Below are 17,121 nucleotides of genomic sequence, written 5' to 3' on the forward strand. Positions count from 1 at the left end.
TACCACACGCGTTGTACAGCGCTAAGAACGACTCGAGTCACTTCATTTCATCAGCCTTTATTAGACGCCGGAAGATCTAATTTTGCCATTTCGATTCGGCCGAAGCGTTTATTTAAAGAGGAGCCCAAAGACAGAACGGGGACTGTTACAAAAGGGGAGACGCGGACATTTTGAGACGCACGAAACGAGGGCAGCTCCGGACACAGCGATCAGAGCGCGCTCGGGGCCGGCCCGGCAGCCCCGGGCACGGAGGCAGGCAGGACCGCGGCTCGGGCCCGGCGCGCCGCGAAACCATCACCACGGATGGCTGCGCTGCGCGACAGCCCTACTTACCGGGCTGGGATTATGATCTTCGTCCATTTGCATTTATTTAGCCTTTTTAAATAGAGGGTGACCACGGCAAGGCCTTGATTTATCTGTACCGCTTTCGCTCCGCTTTGGCCCACGCGTGCCCGCAGCTCGCAGCCCCGCGGCGGCTCCGCACGGCCGGCAGTTACCTTACCGAGCGGCGAACCAAGGCGCCACGATCGCTCTGGCAGCGCTTTTGTGCGAGGAGGGCAACGATTAGGGGAAAAAAAAAAAAAATAAAAGCAAGAAAGAAAGAAAGAAAGAAAAAATTAAAAAAGCGAAAATTTTCTGTTTTTTTTTTTGTCCTAAAAGCAGCACCAGGAACCGCAGCACCGCGTCACTTACGCGCTCCGACGCCTCGCGGGGAGCCCGCGGGCAGCGACAGCAGGGAGAAGGGAGAGGAGGGTCGCGCTGCCGCCCGCCCCCCACCGGGGCCGCGCTGCCCGGGGGCGCCCTGCCCGCTCCGCTCCGCGCTGCGCCACTCCGCTCGGCCACTTCCCGGCTCCCGCTGCCCGAGCGGCCCCGCCTCCCACCGCCGCGCGCCGTATCCCTCCGCGCTCCGGCCGCCCGCCCGCTCGGCGCAGAGAAAGCGGCCTCATCCCGCCCGCCGCCTTCCCGCCCGCCCCGCCTCCGCCGCTCCGACATCTTCTCCCCGCGCGAGCCGACCGGCCCGCCAGTCAAAGCGCTCTCTTCGGTGTCGGCGCGGCGGGGCGGGAGCCGCGGGCCGCCCGCCCTCCTTTCCCGACCGGGCGGCGGCAGCTGCGTCCAGGGACGCGGGGGGAGGGGCGCTGCGCTGCGGGCGGCGGGGCTGAGGCGGGGGGCGCGGAGCGGAGGAGGAAGGGACTCTTTCTCCGGGCGGAGGGATCGCGCTGGCGGCGGCTGGCGGTGGCGGCGGCGGCGGCGTTGCGGGCGGCCGCGAGTTGTTGTTTCCTCCTCCCGCCGCCGCGCTGCCCGCGGGGCGAATGCCGGAGCCGAGGCGCTGCCCACGGAGCCGGCGGTGACGGGCGCGGCCCCCCCGCACCTCCCGCTTTCCCCTCGCCATGTCCGGGGACGGCGGCGGCAGGCACACGGCGGAGCTGCGAGCGGGTGAGTGCCGGGCGGGAGGGGGAAGAAAGGGCGGGCGGGCGGGCGGGAGGGCGGCGGGGCCGGGAGCCGCAGCCCTCACCCTGCCCTCTCCCCGCAGAGCTCTACTTCCTCATCGCCCGCTTTCTGGAGGACGGGCCCTGCCAGCAAGCGGCTCAGGTAGGGACGCGCGGGCGGACGGGCGGGCGGATGGCGCCGGGCCTGGCCGGGGAAGGAGGGGAAGAAGGAAGAAGGGGGGGAGCGGTGCGCGCCCACCGCCCCTCTGTCCTCCTTCCTAATTTTTGTCTCTGTTTCCCCCTTCCCTGTCCCCCGACCCCCTTTTGTTGCTGCCGCAGGTCCTGATCCGAGAAGTGGCGGAGAAAGAGGTAAGCGCGGCCCGCCCCGCCCGCGGCCCCCCCGCCCCCTCCCTCTGCCTCCCGCCCCCGGCCCGGCCCCGCTCACGCTCTCCGCTCCCCCCGCAGCTGCTGCCCAAGCGCACGGACTGGACGGGCAAGGAGCACCCGCGCAGCTACCAGAACCTGGTAAGGCACCGCCGGGCCGCGGCCGCGCGCCGCGTGCGGGGCTTCGCTGCTTCTCCCTTTTATTTTTCTCCCCTCCCTGAGCTGCCTGTCCGAGAAAAATTGAATTTCCCGCAAAAAGAAGGAGGGGAGGAAAAAAAAAAAAAAAAAAAAAAAAAAAAAAAAAAAAAAAAAGCAACTTGAAAAAAAAAAATTCCGAAGTTGTTCCCTTATTATTTTTTTTTTTTCTCCTTTCCCTCCAGATTTTTTTATTACTGCATTTATTCGCTTCTGTTGCGCCGATCCCCCCGCGCCCCTCTCCCCTCACGGCTCTGACGCGGCCGAAGGGCGCAGCGCGCGGCCGCACTGCGCGAGGCGCGGAGGCGCCGTGCGGGCACGCAGCGCGGCGCGGCGCGTCACGGGGGCGCGCCGAGGGGCGGGGCCAAGCGAGGCGCGCGGCCGGGGCCGCCAGCAGCGTCGCCAGCAGTGCCGCCAGCAGGCGGCGGCGCGCCCCGCGCCCGCGGGCACCGCGCGGACGCACAATGGCTACGAGCCGCGGCGGCGATCGGCCCGGGCCTCTCCGTGCGCGGTGCCCGTGGTTCCGAGGTGCAGAGCCTGCCGTGTGCGGCAGTGGTGAGCTGCCGGGTTCTTAGAGCAGATGCAAGTTGTTTTGCTGTTGGGTTACTTGTTTTTTTGTTTTGTTTTGTTTTGTTTTAAATCCTTTTTTTTCTTCTTACTGTGTGCTTTCATAACAGGTGAGGGTCTGTGGTAGCAAAGGTACTGCCTTGCAGTGGTGTAATTCTTGCTAGCAATGGTGGGCCTGAACCCATCCATCCATCCATCCATCTATCTATCTCTGTTTTCTAGCACACTGTGAGCTGTGATAGTTGAGAAACTGAACTTAAGGTGTCTGACACGTGCCTGTTAGCAACTTGTTGCCCGTGTTGTTTTCTATACCACGTTCTAATTCATCCTCTACCTGCAAATGACATACACCTAGGAGGCTGAACCCTGCCTGTCCCAGCAGAGCTTCTCTCCAGGCTGCGTGCGGTGGCTCTGAGCTCAGCACTGAGGTGTGGATGATTTTGAGCTCACACCACAGGGAAGAGAACAGTCCCCATCCCAGCCAATAAGCCCTGCTCACATGTGTGTTGTTCTAGACACATGTAGGTGAATGCCACAACATGAATCGTGGGCGCTGACTGCACTTAGAACAGTTTATATATTGTGCTGTGGTTTTCTTTTTCTAAACCATGAAGTGGGTTTGCCAATGCTTTGTAACACACGTGGGTGTCAAAACATTGATAGCAATTGTCCTGTTGAAAAAGTGTTCCTGGATGGTAATACTTTCCCATTTTCTTGAGATTAAAGATAATAAAGAAACTCTACCAGGAATTTTAAAGTGTTGATATTTCTGCATGATTTCTTAAACTATTAACAAATATTTTTAAATTAATTATTATTTTTTTTAAGAACGTGTTATCCATTTCAAGTAACAATCGCACATGACTTGGTAAACTTGGTATGAACTTTTCTCTTAAGGTGTTTCATCTTTCAAAGATTGGAGGTGCAGCTTTGGTGTGGGATGGGTTTGAGATTCTTTTATATCATCAGCACGTAAGAGACATGTGGACAGAGAAAGCAAGGAAGAAAATTGAAAGGTTGAGCTAAGAAATCTTAAGGAGAAATGAGTTCATTCGGACTCTTGTTTCGAAGCATTTCTTGTTTGCTGGAATGCAGGTAAACACCTAATTTAGTCAGAGTAAGTATATAAGGATGTCAGGTGTACGTCTTACAGTTTGGCTTCGAGTGTGAGTATGTATGTTTGAAGATATGGTAGTGACTAGATCCTTTCTCCTTTCCTGCTCCTTTATTCCTAAGAAAGCTTTCTTCTAGCGTTCAGCACCGATCAGGAAGTCTTCCTGTTCTGCTCTGTCCGACCTTGGAGTGGGAGAGGGGAGAAAAAGAAGTTGGTTACTTTGCGTTTGATACTCTCCTTCCTTGTGTTTGCTTTAGCTTCCCTTGTGGAAGTTGTGTGAACTTTGTATCTCTTGACGTTTCAGGTGCAAAAGCGTATTTGCAGGGTGTCGGTTACACTTGATACAAAGAAGTGGTTCTCAGGATGTCCTGTTTCATTAAACAAAAGCTTGTTGGTCTCTCACCTGAGAATCGTTAGCTGAAGCGAGAGGCTGCTGTTGGTTTGTTTGAACCTCTGTTTCTTTTTTAATACCCACCTTTAAGATGCTGATCCTCGTTTCTGAAGGAAGCGATCTTTGTCATGTGTTGATGTTACCCTCAGGTACCCTGAACTTGCACTGAACTCTACAGAGGGGTCCGAGAAAAGCTAAGAATCATAAATACCACTGAATGTAGTGCTGTAAAGCCTTTTGCTCTAGAGGGGCATAAAGGCTCTGTGCAACAGCTGATGGGATTTAAGCCCCAGTTCCTGTTTTATTATTTGCAAACTGATGCTACTTATTACAGATGTATTTATGTGGATCTTGCAGAGCGTGTATTTCTCAACGGATGATGCTTCTGGTTTTGTTTCCTTGTGAAAACATTTACTTAGGAAATCTTACTAGATGTGACTTTTTAATATTAGACTGAAATTCACAGTCTTCAATATTTTATTGCTGTAGCTCAATTGATGCAAATGATGTTAAACTTGTTAAAGTTTTAACCTTGTAAATTACTTTGATTTTTCTCTTTGGTCAGCAAAAGAAAACTTTGTTTCCTTACAAGCTAATGCTGTTGGAGGCTTGTAATGCTACAAGAAAATACATGAATTCAGAAAAGCCATTCTGCTATGTTTTGTATTCTGAAGTGGCTTTCTTTCAACTCAGATGGTTCTGTATTTTTTCCTGCAGTCAGCATTTGGGGGTGAAGCTGTCCGATTCTTGCTCAGAGGCTGTAGGCTGTTAACTTTCAGTGTGCCAGCTGAGTGTTTGTATGGTCACTATTACAGTTTGTGTTGGGACAGAGGCTTTCTGACAGGTGTGTCCTTAGGATTCTGTTTGCAGGTGACACAGCAGCAGGATGGTGGCAGGACTCTGCAGGTAGGGATGTTTTTTCTTCTATCAGTTGTGAAAATTGAGCGAAGCGCTGCTCTTCCTTTAATTTTGAAGGATTGGGGGTTTCTCGTGAGAGGGGATGAAAACTGAGGAGTCAGTAGATCGCCGGTGCCGAGTTGGGGGAGCAAATTGTTTATAGGCTTTGAAACATTTTTATTAGGGCCTCGGCACACAAACAAGCCACGGTGCATCATTTGACACCGGGGTAATTGTTTTTTCATGTTCCAGTTCCATGTGGGTGTCGCTGATCTAATTGCATGCTGTTGCTGAAAGCCGTCCAATTCTGCCGCATCCTTTATGCACCCATCCAAGTGTGCGGTCGGTTGGGTAAGGGAGCTGAACTGTCTGAAAAATGAGCAGCACCAGAATGCTTGTGGGATGATTCAGCTCAAGCTCTGCGCTCAGCAACGCGGGCCCGACACCAGCGTCAGGGAGATGGTGAGGGCCTGGGAGTCTGCTGGGGCTGTTCCTTCTGGGGAAGGACGGGGCGCTTCAGCCAGCTGAAGGTGACTCGGGATGTGCTGTGATGATGTGAAGCTACCCTACGGCTGTTCTAGGTCTTCTGGAGTGCAAACGTGATGCATATGATGAGAACTACTGCATTAGCTTCATTCTTATTTAAAATACCCGCACAACTGTGGTGTTTTTTTTCTCTGTTGAGTTACAATTTCAGTTGTGTCGATGGTAGTTGAGGAAGGAGGTGGCAGAGAACTCGCACCCAGTAGGATAGCAGTGCCATGGGTTTCGTAGGCAGTGCGGTGTGCTGTGTTGTTCTCAGAAATGTTTGCTGCTGTTTTGCTAGCATCTGCCACTTCCTCTTCCCCTGCCCTCAAATGCTAAATGTGATTCAAAGTGAAAATGACAATTTATTTTTAGGCCGTTTCAGTGTCCATTCTATGTAACTTCGTGCACCTTAGCGTAAACAGAAAGAGAGGATCTGTGGGACTGGGACGCTGGCACTGTACACTGACACTGACCTTCATTGTTTGTGACACAACAGAGCGTTTCAGGCAGCAGTATGGTTGCTGTTTAGTAATTGGTTTCTTAATAAGTAACCAAGCACTAAGTGATTCATTTCTTCAGGGAATCCTGTGCTGTGAAGGTATTCGAGAAACAGGGAGGAGAGGGAAAACTGGCATTGAATCCGACAGCTGCACCATCACCTTGTTCTAGTTATTAACAGTATTTTGATGAAGGTCTTGGTATTTTGGAAGGTGATCTGGAAGGCATATAAGTGATGGTAAGAAAACCTGTGAGGTGAGTGTGGTCCCTGGCAAGGATTTGGGATTCATTTTCACTGCTGCTATTGGACATACGTAAACTGACATGACTTTTAGCTCCAAAAGAGGAGCGTTGCTGTTGTGTACATTGCTCCCACAGCTAAGGACCAAACCACTGCATAGCAAAGTGAGCTGTTCTGCACTTGTTCCTTTGGACTGAGACTGAGGTGTTGAAAGATGGACCCAGGAGGACTGTTAAAATTCCAAAGTGTACCTTCCCTTTGTCTTATTTTAAAATTTTTTTAAATTTCCTTATTTTTCGTAAGGCACGCTTCAGAATTATTATTTTTTAAAAGGAAAAAAACCAAAACAAAACATATGCAGTGAGTTGAGTACAGTTTACATGCAAGCCCAGAGTAACACACACAGCTGAGTGGTCCACCAAGCTGAAAATGCTGCTACTGTTGTTCCTAACTTACTGTGCAGTGAGTTGCAAACCTGCAGCAGCCTGTTTGTCTGCCAAGGCTTGGGGATTTTTATCTGCTCAGACCTCACCTATTAAAAGCACAAAATAGTTGAATAACAGGTCGTATCTTTTCATAGAGCCATAGAATCATTAAGGTTGGAAAAGACGTATCTTCTTGGAGTGGGTAGTTTTTCATCAAGGTCTGTTTATTTCAGTAGAGGTTGTGTGTGTTAAAATGATATGAGTTCTGCAGCGGTTACTGACTTATCTTGTGAGGTCACAAATAGTTGGGAAGTGTGTGAGAAACAAAAAAATGTTTTGGGCTAATTGTGAATTCTTCACAGAATCACAGAATGGTCTGGATTGGAAAGGACCTCAAGGATCATGAATCTCCAACCCCCCTGCCACAGGCAGGGCCACCAGGCTCCCCATTTAATACTAGATCAGGCTGCCCAGGGCCCCATCCAACTTGGCCTTGAACACCTCCAGGGACGGGGCATCCACAACCTCTCTGGGCAGTCTGTTCCAGCACCTCACCACTCTCATAGTAAAGAATGTCCCCTGACATCCAAAATCTTTCTTCCCTCAACTTAAAACCATTTCCCTTGTCCTGCAGTTACCAACCCTTTCAAAGAGTTGATTCCCCTTCTGTTTGTATACTCCCTTTAGGTACTGAAATTCTCCAGTTTCTACCTCTGAGTCCTGTTTTCCTTCCAAGCTGCCCCTCTCAGAAATCAAAGTGATCCAGAGAAAAGTAATTGCATGTTCCTGCATTTCCTAATGTTGTGGTGCTGAGGCAATAGCGAGCGGTACGGGCTATTCAGTTTGATTGATGGTCAGATGTAGTGCAACAATTACTGTAATTCTATTTGGAGCTTGTTTTGGGTAATGTGCTGTGTTTGGGTAATAGCAGAATAGTTAAGGCTGGGCTGAGTGCTGGTTTTGGTGAGATTGAACTCGCATCTTGAGATCAAGGTAGCTGACTGGCAGATTTTATTGTTGTCCTGCTGTGGAAATGTGTCCTTTGGAAAGATGTACAATGAAACTTATTGTTAAGCATATTAACTATTGGTGTGGGGGCAAAGCAGCTGTACTTTGGGGAACGTTTCAGTACGTGCAGTGCTCGGGGAAGAGTCCTGAACGGGGTTATCTTTTAGCTGGTGTCTGAAAGAGTTGGCACACGGCTGCGTTGTGCAGTGCCCATCTGACTAAGGAGTTAAGTTGTGATGCTGTTGATTCATCTGTTGAGATTCGGATGCTGAATTATTCTGCAGTGTCATGCAGAATGAAAATATGAGCACTTAGGCCTGGTTGGAAGGTAACGGTGCTTTGAGCGTCAGTCGCAGTGGCTGCGTGCTGTGTGTTCCCCTGCTGTTCTTCTGTCACAAGCAGAGCTGGGGTAGGAGGTGAGGGGCAAAGCTGAGGGTAATGCTTTGTAATGCAATGTAGAAAACATTGGTCATACTTAAGATCTGAAATTTTTCCACTAACAAAATTCAGATTCCTGTTACGGTAATGTTTAAGAAACATGACAGAATCATCACAGAAGTGAATTAGCTCATTATTCCCCTTACAAAAGCATGTCTTATGCATTCAGAGTTAAATGTTGCAGAAATACTGGCAGGAGGAGGAAAGAAACCAGCTAGAATTTCTTCTAGGTGGGGCTGGCAGTAAAAAATATCCCTGCTTTTTATTTACTGTCTGACATCACAATTTCGACATCAAATTTTAAGATTTGTGTTTGTAGTCCAGCCTGCTTTCAGCTTAGAGCTGCGTGAATTGTAACTACTTGTACATCTGTTGTGGCTTTTTCCCTGCTTCCACTTTCTCCTTTTGAGATTAAGACGACTTTCCGTCATTCTCTTAGCTTGTCATGAGCTTTTCTATTTCTGACAAAGCTGTAAAGTATCCTTTTAAAAAGTGATTTAATTTCCTTTTTTGTCACTTAAATCTGACTTCAAAGTCTTTTTTTATTTGGTTTCCCTTCTCTCTCTGAGAGCACTAGGAATATTTGGTGTTGGTTTTGCTTCTTTTCACGGTTTACCAGAAAGGAAGAAATCATAGAACTAAGATGAATTTCTGTGTTTAAGCACTTTTTCATTTTTGGTTTCTACTGTAATGCTAATTGTCACATTAATAAATTAATAGTGTTATAAGAGGATTATTTTCTTTTTCCTGAAGGAGAAGAAAGAAGTTTTCACCCAGAGAAAACTTAATACTGTGTTTTAAATAAATGAAGTCCCTTCATTTGCCTCTTTGTAGAAGCAGAAAAGGGAAGGGAGTGAATAAATAACACTTGCAGTGAAATGAGACTTTTCACCTATGTAGATTTTACAATGAAATGAAGATTACTCTGCTTTTTTCTTAAAAATAAAATTCTTGTGTATGCTCAATCTCATAGATGTAGAATATATCTACTTTCCTCTTACATAGGAAAATAAGAGGCACGTGTAGACTGCATTTGGTTCCTGAATTTTTTATAAACTTCCTGGAACTTGCAGGTGTTAAATGGGCCCATGCCACTCCTTAGACTTATTATTTTTGTTTTATTTCAGCACACAGCTCACTTGGTGTTGTGTTGGTTTGTTAACGAGCTGGGTGCAAGGGCTGCTTGGTGGCAAACTGCTTGTTAGGGAAATACTGCCCAGAAGCATCGCAGTGCCGCTTGGTATCGCTGCCTGTTTTCACACAAATGGGCTTAGACAAGAAGAGGATGTAGTGTGGATAAAAGGTTGGTTTGAAGATTGTACCTGCTAATGATTAACAGCTCCCTTATTTCAAAACAAGTGCGTAAGGAATTGAGCCTGCCTTATTTCTGCTAGAAAACAAACAAACAAAAAATGAACACATGGCTTCTGACAAATCATGAGACGTGTGACTCAAGATGCAAGCTAGCTGTAATTGTGGAACGTGTCAAAGCTGATTTGCTTCATTTGCCTGAGATTTTGTGCGCTTGCAAGGGTGTAAAAATGAAGGGTGTTGAGCGGGATAAAATGGCAACTGTGTTGCACAGGGAGCTTAATGCTGGTGGTCGGATGAAAAGCATCGCTAATTGTTAGTCTTCGGGAGACAAGTTTGGATTCCACAGACACGAGGTCTGGCTGCAGAGAGCTCTCGTACAAAGGGCTGTATTTGTTAGGTTTGTGCTGCTGCTGATAGGAGTGAAGGAGAATAAAAACGAAGGAAATAGATCCGGGCTGCTGATGGCAGGAACCATGCATGGCTTTGTTGCTCCTTGCAGCTATTCTAATATTCTGGGGCACTCAAGCGTGCGTTCTGACTGCGATTCCTCCTTCTCTAAGTAAAGAGAAGCGAGTTTCATTTGCATGTTATTGATAAGGAAAATGAATCAGAATAGCAAGTTCTGAGCGCTGCGGATAATTTTTTGTCTCTTACGAGTGCCTGTCTGGTGTCATTAAATTTACTCCAGTGAACTAATCTGTACCATCAGCTGTAACTTTCAAGTACTTCTCAAATAATTTCTAATATTTTTCAAGAGAAGCCTTTTTCTATTTTTTTTCCTTTGTTTTTAACCTGTGTGAATTTTGTAAATCATGTAACTGTAAGGCAAATTCAGGCATCTTGCAAGGCCTTCTGCAGGGGAAATGTAATTAACGGCAGGAGTGGCAGAAGAGGCAGCTTTTCCTTCGTCACTTGAAGAGTGGGGTGGTGGCAATTCCAGGTATGAGCAGAGCTCTTCCAGGCCCTCAGACACGAGCAGTCTGTATGTTAGCAAATCATTGGAATACCTGAAGCAACTGCAGCGTGTCAGCAAGATGGGAGCTTGTTTGACAAAGAACCAGGTATATTCCTATTAATTGCAGTACAGAAGGGACCCATCTGCCTAAAGTGCCAGTCGTGGCCTTCTGTAGTTGCAGAATAACACATCATCACAAGTTTTTACTGCAAGTCTTTTCTGCAAAGTAGTACTGTGAAGTCACGCTTCAGGCTGGGTGAAGGACAAACTACTGTGTGCCAGATCCCATACTAGAGCAGAGGATTGAGTTCTCATTCTCCCTCTTCGTTTTTCTGTTTTAAATATTCTTTTCTATTTTTTTTAAACTGGCAATAACTGAAGAAGAAATGTTTTAAAATGTCCATCTGAAAGCTTTGTGCTTAATAGCATTTTACTGTTGTCATGTATTTTGAAACTTTTATGTAAAGATGTATGTGGTGGTGTTGCAGAGGATGGTCTATAATTATGGTAGTTCAATAGAATGATCATATTGGTTTGATGATGTAGTCAAGTGGCAGGGAGATCTGCTGCTGAGAATAGGAGCTCGTTTGGTTCTGTGCAGCTGAAAACTGAGCAGTGACAGAAAGTGGTCGTGGCTGGTGTGTGTATTCCTGTGTTAAACTACAGTTTTTAAGTTGAATTCCTCAAGTGAACGTTTTGGTTTAGATGTTTTACATCTTTAAAAAAAAAAAAAAAAAAAAAAAAAGGAAACAAGGCAAATTGTGGAATTTCAGTAATGCCTCACAAACTTAGTGAGTTAAATGCCATTGTGCCAGGTGCATTTTCTGCAGAGCTACGTTACATATTCAGTGTATTCGAACCTTTCAGTAATTCTGTAAACATTGCATTCCTTAGAGTCCTTTTCTTAATCTTATGTTATGGTAATTGAAATTGACCAGACAGACAATTAAATGTAATACTGAATTTGTTCTTATACGTTTTTGTTGTTATAAAGGAGCTTATTAATCTATGAATAACTGTGCTTTAAAGTCACAGTAATAAATGTCAACAGATCTCTCTACAAGTAGCATACTTTGAATAGCAAATTTAATTAGGACCAGCTGGAACGAGTTATTGTTCTTAAAGGTCATTATATGTTTTTATCTTCTAAAGAAAATAATGCAATATGAATTTGTGTAACAATCTGAAAAAAAAAAAAAGCAACAAAAAACAAGCTTAGGAATTCTTCAGAAATATTACGCTTTTCTTTATCTGATGTTTTGCTTCTTCTTTCGTGCAATAGGTGAAATACTACCGACACTTGGCACCCGATCACTTGCTTCAAATATGTCATCGACTCGGACCGCTTCTAGAGCAAGAAATCCCCCAGAGCGTCCCTGGAGTGCAGACGTTATTAGGAGCTGGCAGACAGTCTTTGCTTCGTACGAACAAAAGTATGAAAATTGTGTGAGAGCTTTGAGAATTTTTGCTATTTCATGCCTGGGAAAATCCAGTTCTCCATTCTTTGTGTAATTCTTCTGAAACAGGTTGCAAACACGTTGTGTGGAAGGGGTCTGCTCTTGCTGCGTTACATTGCGGGAGGCCTCCGGAGTCACCTGTGAACTATGGCAGTCCACCTAGTATAGGTAAGTCAGTTTTATTGAGGCACTGCCACTGTACAGCCTGACTCCTAGGGTAATTGATTGTCGTAATGATGAGTGTGAAGTAGAGTTCTGTTTGTCCTTGTTTGTGTCGTATTCCTTGCACTGAATATTAATACTTAATCAGATGTCATAACTGGTCATATTTGCATGTTTGTGTGTGGAAGTTCTGCTCTGTCAATTCTGCTCTGAAGCTAGATATTTTTCTCTTTGAAGCATACGGCTGAATAAACTACATTTCAACAGTGAATAATACCAATAAAACTCATTTTGTTTAAGGTATAATAATACTGTCAGTAGATAAATAATTTGTGCAGTGGACCAACTTAAAACCAGGACAGCATAGTTTATACCTGTTATTGGAGAAAAAGAGCAAGTCACATGGACTGGTGATGTTTTCTTTGGAAAGTTGTGAGTGCCTTGTAGGAGTGATCATTTCTGCTCTCTGGTCCATTGAGTAATTTCATAGCTCTGCTTTAGTTGTCTGTGTTGTGTCATGAAGCATGCATATACATAATGTATATTATATGTAATAGGTATATCATTAGTTACTTTTTTAAGCTTTATTTAAGGTGATATTTTGATCTCTGTTCTGTGTTAAAACTACCTGTGGGAAGAAAAACTGTCAAAACCTGATGTATATTGCTACCAGTACTTCTCTAATATTAGTTTAGTCAGGGAGTGGTCTTTTTTTCTTTTTTTTTTTTTTTCAATTATGTACAGCTGAATGTGCAGAAAAGCATATTCAGAAAATCTTACAAGGCTTCAGAGTAGATCAAACATCTAATTAGTTCTAAAAACAGAACAGTGGTTAGTTAAAGGTATGCCTTGAACAGGCTAATTTACACCTTCTTTCCTGAAAGCTGTTTAAGCACACGATTAGTCAAACATCATTTGACCTCTAAGTGTGTGTGTGTGTGTTTGTGGGGGAGGGGGAGGACAAACATACATTCTCTAGAATCTTTCTATAGATGTAATGAGCAGCAGCAAAGTTATACAGATTTCTTTTCAATCATAAAGCAAGGACATATTGCAATCCAGAATTCTTTTTTTAGATGTAGAGGCACTTTTATTTTTCTTAACACTTGGAAATCTAAGGACCTGGTAAACTTAAAGGTGACTGAATGAGTTGAGATGCCTTGAGGAGTAAATATTGCAGTAGCAGCAGGTTTCTGGGCCAACCTGAAGTTGAGTTGTTTAAGCAACGTTAATGCTGTGATGCTTCACCTTGCTGCTAAAAGATAGAAACCTGGTCTTCACAGCAGCCTGACTTGCCAAAAACAGAGTGCTGAAGATACATTGGGAGAGCTAGTAACAATGTAGAAATGCACAGCTGGGTGCTATTCAGGCGCACTCAATGTGGTAACTTGCTGTAGCAGTTCTTGGAAGTTGGAACTCTGTTATTGGGATATTGTTACCCTGTTAGGTTTCTATGGATGGGGATAGAGCTCAATTTGGATATTTAGATTACTTCTAATGTTGAAGAATCGCAAAATCAAATATCAAAGGCACATAACGCTTAATAAAATTACTCCCAGAGGATTATGGTTTTGTCCTATAGCTGAAGCAGAAACATGCTACAGCTAAGAAGCTTCTGAGGTTGAGCGCTGCCAACCTTGATTTGGTCAGACGGCAAAGTATTTGGTGTTCTAGTGGACTTGTTATTTGAAGGCTTTAAAAGTGTGTGGCTTTGGTGGGTATTTAGAGCTAAGTTTTCAAAACTTCCTCACCTAGTAAACGTGTTGGCTTGAGGCAATTCTCTTAAACCCTACATCAACAAGATTTTATTTACAGATATCATTTTAATATTTAATTATAAAGAATTGCTTCCATGTTGTATTCTAGATGTGGGGGAAGAAACGTTTGTTGTTGAATATTTCCCATCTCAAGTGTCTGTGCATTGTCTTGAACACTGAAAATTGGAAAATCTTGGGCCAGGTGAGCAGCCTTACCTGCAAGGTGTGTGGAAGACAGAGTTGTCTGATAGTGAAGGTTTCCTTGGTGGTGACTGTCTTAATTTTCTCTGTACTTGGCATGTATACTGAAATGTGCTTGAAGAAAAAATTAGAGCAGAAGGCTCTGTGTTATTTTGTATTGTAGCTTAATCCACGATGTGCTTTTTTTCAAGGGACAGGACCAGTGCATGAGGTCTGCCAGTTAGTTATCAAGGGAAGCTGTAGAATTGCCATGTACAGAAGTTGACTGTTAGGAGAAATAACTCTCAAGACTCTTTTTATGGAAGAAAAACTAGGGCTTTCTAGGTAAATGTTATGTTTATGTAAACTTTTTGCAGAACACCGAATATCTGCAAAATTACAGTTACTTCAATGTACCACTTTTTTTCATGACCAATAATTTCCTTTTCCGAACATCCAAATAAGTGCTGGTAACTGCATATTTTCAACTGTTTTTTGAATGTTTGATTCAGACCTGTGTGTTAAAGCATTTGCTTTTGATTAATCCTATTCTAGTCCAGTCCTTGCAGTGAAACTGGGAGTTGGAATAACGCTTAATTCATAAATTGAAATTATTCTTAAGTAAATTCCTGTAGGAAGGCTGTGTTTTACATATTTGCTGTTTGGAAACTTATTCTTCAGGCTGCGTATATTTCAGTTGGAGAGCCCACTAATGACTGGGGAGTGGAAAAGAAGTCTGTCTGTTTTGTGGAGGCTTTTTCCTTTATTTACATATACTAAACATGTAACTATATTTGTTCATTTCCTAGCTTTAGGAACCAATGCAATCATGATACTGTTATTATATGCTTTAGTACTAAGTTTTTTTTCTACATTATGATAGCAGCCTTGTAGCTAACTTATATGCACTTAAAATACATCTGTACGGGTACTTACTTCACCAGAAATCTACAGTGTATGTCTAGAATATAATAGAAAACCAAAACTTGTGTAACGAGTAATCTCCCTCTGTGTTTAATTAAAATCAAAAAGGAGAATTGGAACTCAATAATCTTTAAGGTCTCTTCCAACATAAGCCATTCTATGATTCTTTTGTTTTGTTAAAGATCCGTAAAGACCTTCAGGGATGCAGAAGCAGAAAAAGGAACTCTTTTTAAGTAACTTTCAGGAGCTCTGGAAAAGCACAGAGCCAAAACTTGAAGTTCTGAGTTCAGAGCTCTTAGGGAAGCTGGTTATTCATGTGTGAAGACCTGAGTGAGACTGGCTGCTCATTCTCTGCTAATGAAGAATATGTTCCCTGGCTGATTAATGCATCTGCCTGGTTTTGCTGAATAGTCCACTTCAGGAAAAGTTCTGAGAGATTTTTTTGTTTTCTCAGTTTCTCTATTCAGTTATCCTGCTGTTTGGGCTGAAAACAGAACACCATGTTCTAAAAGCAGTGCAGATGTTTGTTTTCAGAAATTTAGTAAATACTTAAGGCTTAAAAGCTAACTTCAGACTATGCTGTATAACCATTTCCCTGCGATAATAAAAATAAACCCAAAATAAACTAACCCAAAAGACCAACTTTTAGTTTTTTTATACTACAAATGTGATACATTTTCAAGTACCTGTGTAAAAGTAACATTTATTATTTATTCAAGTCTAAAGAAAATTATACTAAAATGGAAACCTTGTGCAAGAAGAAATAAGTAGTCTTAAGGTACTCATATTTTGAGTGAAGCTCAATGACTAAATAATACACAGAATGTAAGTGGGGTTATGTTGAAGTCAAGGATCAGGTTGGAAGTACTTAGGATAGCTTTCATTTGTTGTTGCCTTTCCAAGTGTCTCACCTCCCCTCTCTGAATTGTTAAGGACTTGACACCTAATTCCACTGAGCAAATTGAGCTTCATATGTGAAGCTTAAGATGTAGGTAGACTCTTTGTATTCTCAGAAACACTCCTGTGGGGAGTCAGTATGCTTTAACTTTCCCATAGACAAGTCCTGACTTGCTCAAATTGCTAGCTTTACCATGGTGGCTGTTACCTGTGAGCCAGAAGATTTAGATTTATGCATGGAGTTTAGAAGCTGAACAGAGAAATAGTAGAAAAGCAGAAGTCAACTCAAGCTGCCTTCTTGACTTTGAACATCTTTACAGAAGGGGCATGGGGGAGGAAGCCTGAATGCATGATGCTTTTAATATTACTAGCTTTGACAGTAGAAGGAGGAGTCAGGCAGTCTTGTTTTACTGTTTTTCAACAGCCCTAAGTGCTGTAAGGTCATTAGAGGTGTGACTAGCTTCTCAAGTTATGAAACTCGATTCATTATGGGTAGGAGTTGTAAATAATGTGTTCTTCAGGTGTCCTTCCAGCTTTTTCTCTTGAACCTGATTCAATTTTTGTGTGAATGGAAAAGGAACAAAGTTCGTTTCTGTTCTGTGGAATAGAACTTTCATCCATTGAATTCAAGTCCAGAATGGAAGAAAATAATACATAAGCCGTAGTGATTTTGTGCATGCTTTTAAAATGTAACTTATACTTGGTTAAAAAAAAAAAAAAAAAATTATGTTGTGTTTATCAATGGGCAAAGCACACTGTGCTCCCTCATCTTTAAAAGGCATATTTATGTTCCAGGGCAAAACTATATAAATAAAGGGATCAAATTGGTTGCTTTGATAAAACTAAGATAAGAAATCCATGGGGGAAATAAAAAGATCAACATAATTAATACGGCTATGTCTGTCAGATACCAGCATTTATCTTGATTATAGAGATTGCCATTTTTGTTGCTAGTTTTGTTTTGGGTACTGGGTGAGATAGAGACATTCTAAAACTTTGGAGGCATTCAAGTTGGTGCCTGCTGCATGCCTTTTGAGTAAAAGGCCTGTGACAATTTTCTTCATGTTCTGTTGAAATTTCCTACCATTTTGCATTCAGCAGCTTTATGTTTGATTTTGAATTGTTCTGATTCAAGGCAAACAAAGTAAGCAAAGTAAGGTGATCTTGACTCTGAGGTGTGTGGTTTTCAGATTTATGTTGTTACTAGCACTGAATCATAACAGTAGGAATGAGATTTAAAAAAACAAAACAAACCCAACAAAGTGAAGTTCAATTTCACTAGGTTGTTTTTAATATCCCAGTTTTCCATTCACATCTTACCTTTCAAAACTGTCATAACTTTCTTGCTGACAAACAAGAAGT

General features: G+C 43.8%; 1 protein-coding gene across 1 annotated transcript in view; it reads left to right on the top strand.

Moving 5' to 3' along the window:
• Window positions 1-1,388: 1,388 nt before the first annotated feature.
• PHIP (PHIP subunit of CUL4-Ring ligase complex) overlaps window positions 1,389-17,121 on the top strand; it is a gene marked incomplete at both ends in the record, with an annotated part of 101,282 nt that continues 85,549 nt past the window's right edge. The window contains 6 exons of the mRNA XM_079532697.1: window positions 1,389-1,434; window positions 1,532-1,590; window positions 1,767-1,796; window positions 1,893-1,952; window positions 11,665-11,815; window positions 11,909-12,007. Coding sequence (XP_079388823.1) covers window positions 1,389-1,434; window positions 1,532-1,590; window positions 1,767-1,796; window positions 1,893-1,952; window positions 11,665-11,815; window positions 11,909-12,007 — 445 coding nt within the window. The remainder of the gene's footprint in view (window positions 1,435-1,531; window positions 1,591-1,766; window positions 1,797-1,892; window positions 1,953-11,664; window positions 11,816-11,908; window positions 12,008-17,121) is intronic.

Source organism: Tetrao urogallus (genome assembly GCF_951394365.1).
Source record: "Tetrao urogallus genome assembly, chromosome: 2".
Classification (NCBI taxonomy): Eukaryota; Metazoa; Chordata; class Aves; order Galliformes; family Phasianidae; genus Tetrao; species Tetrao urogallus.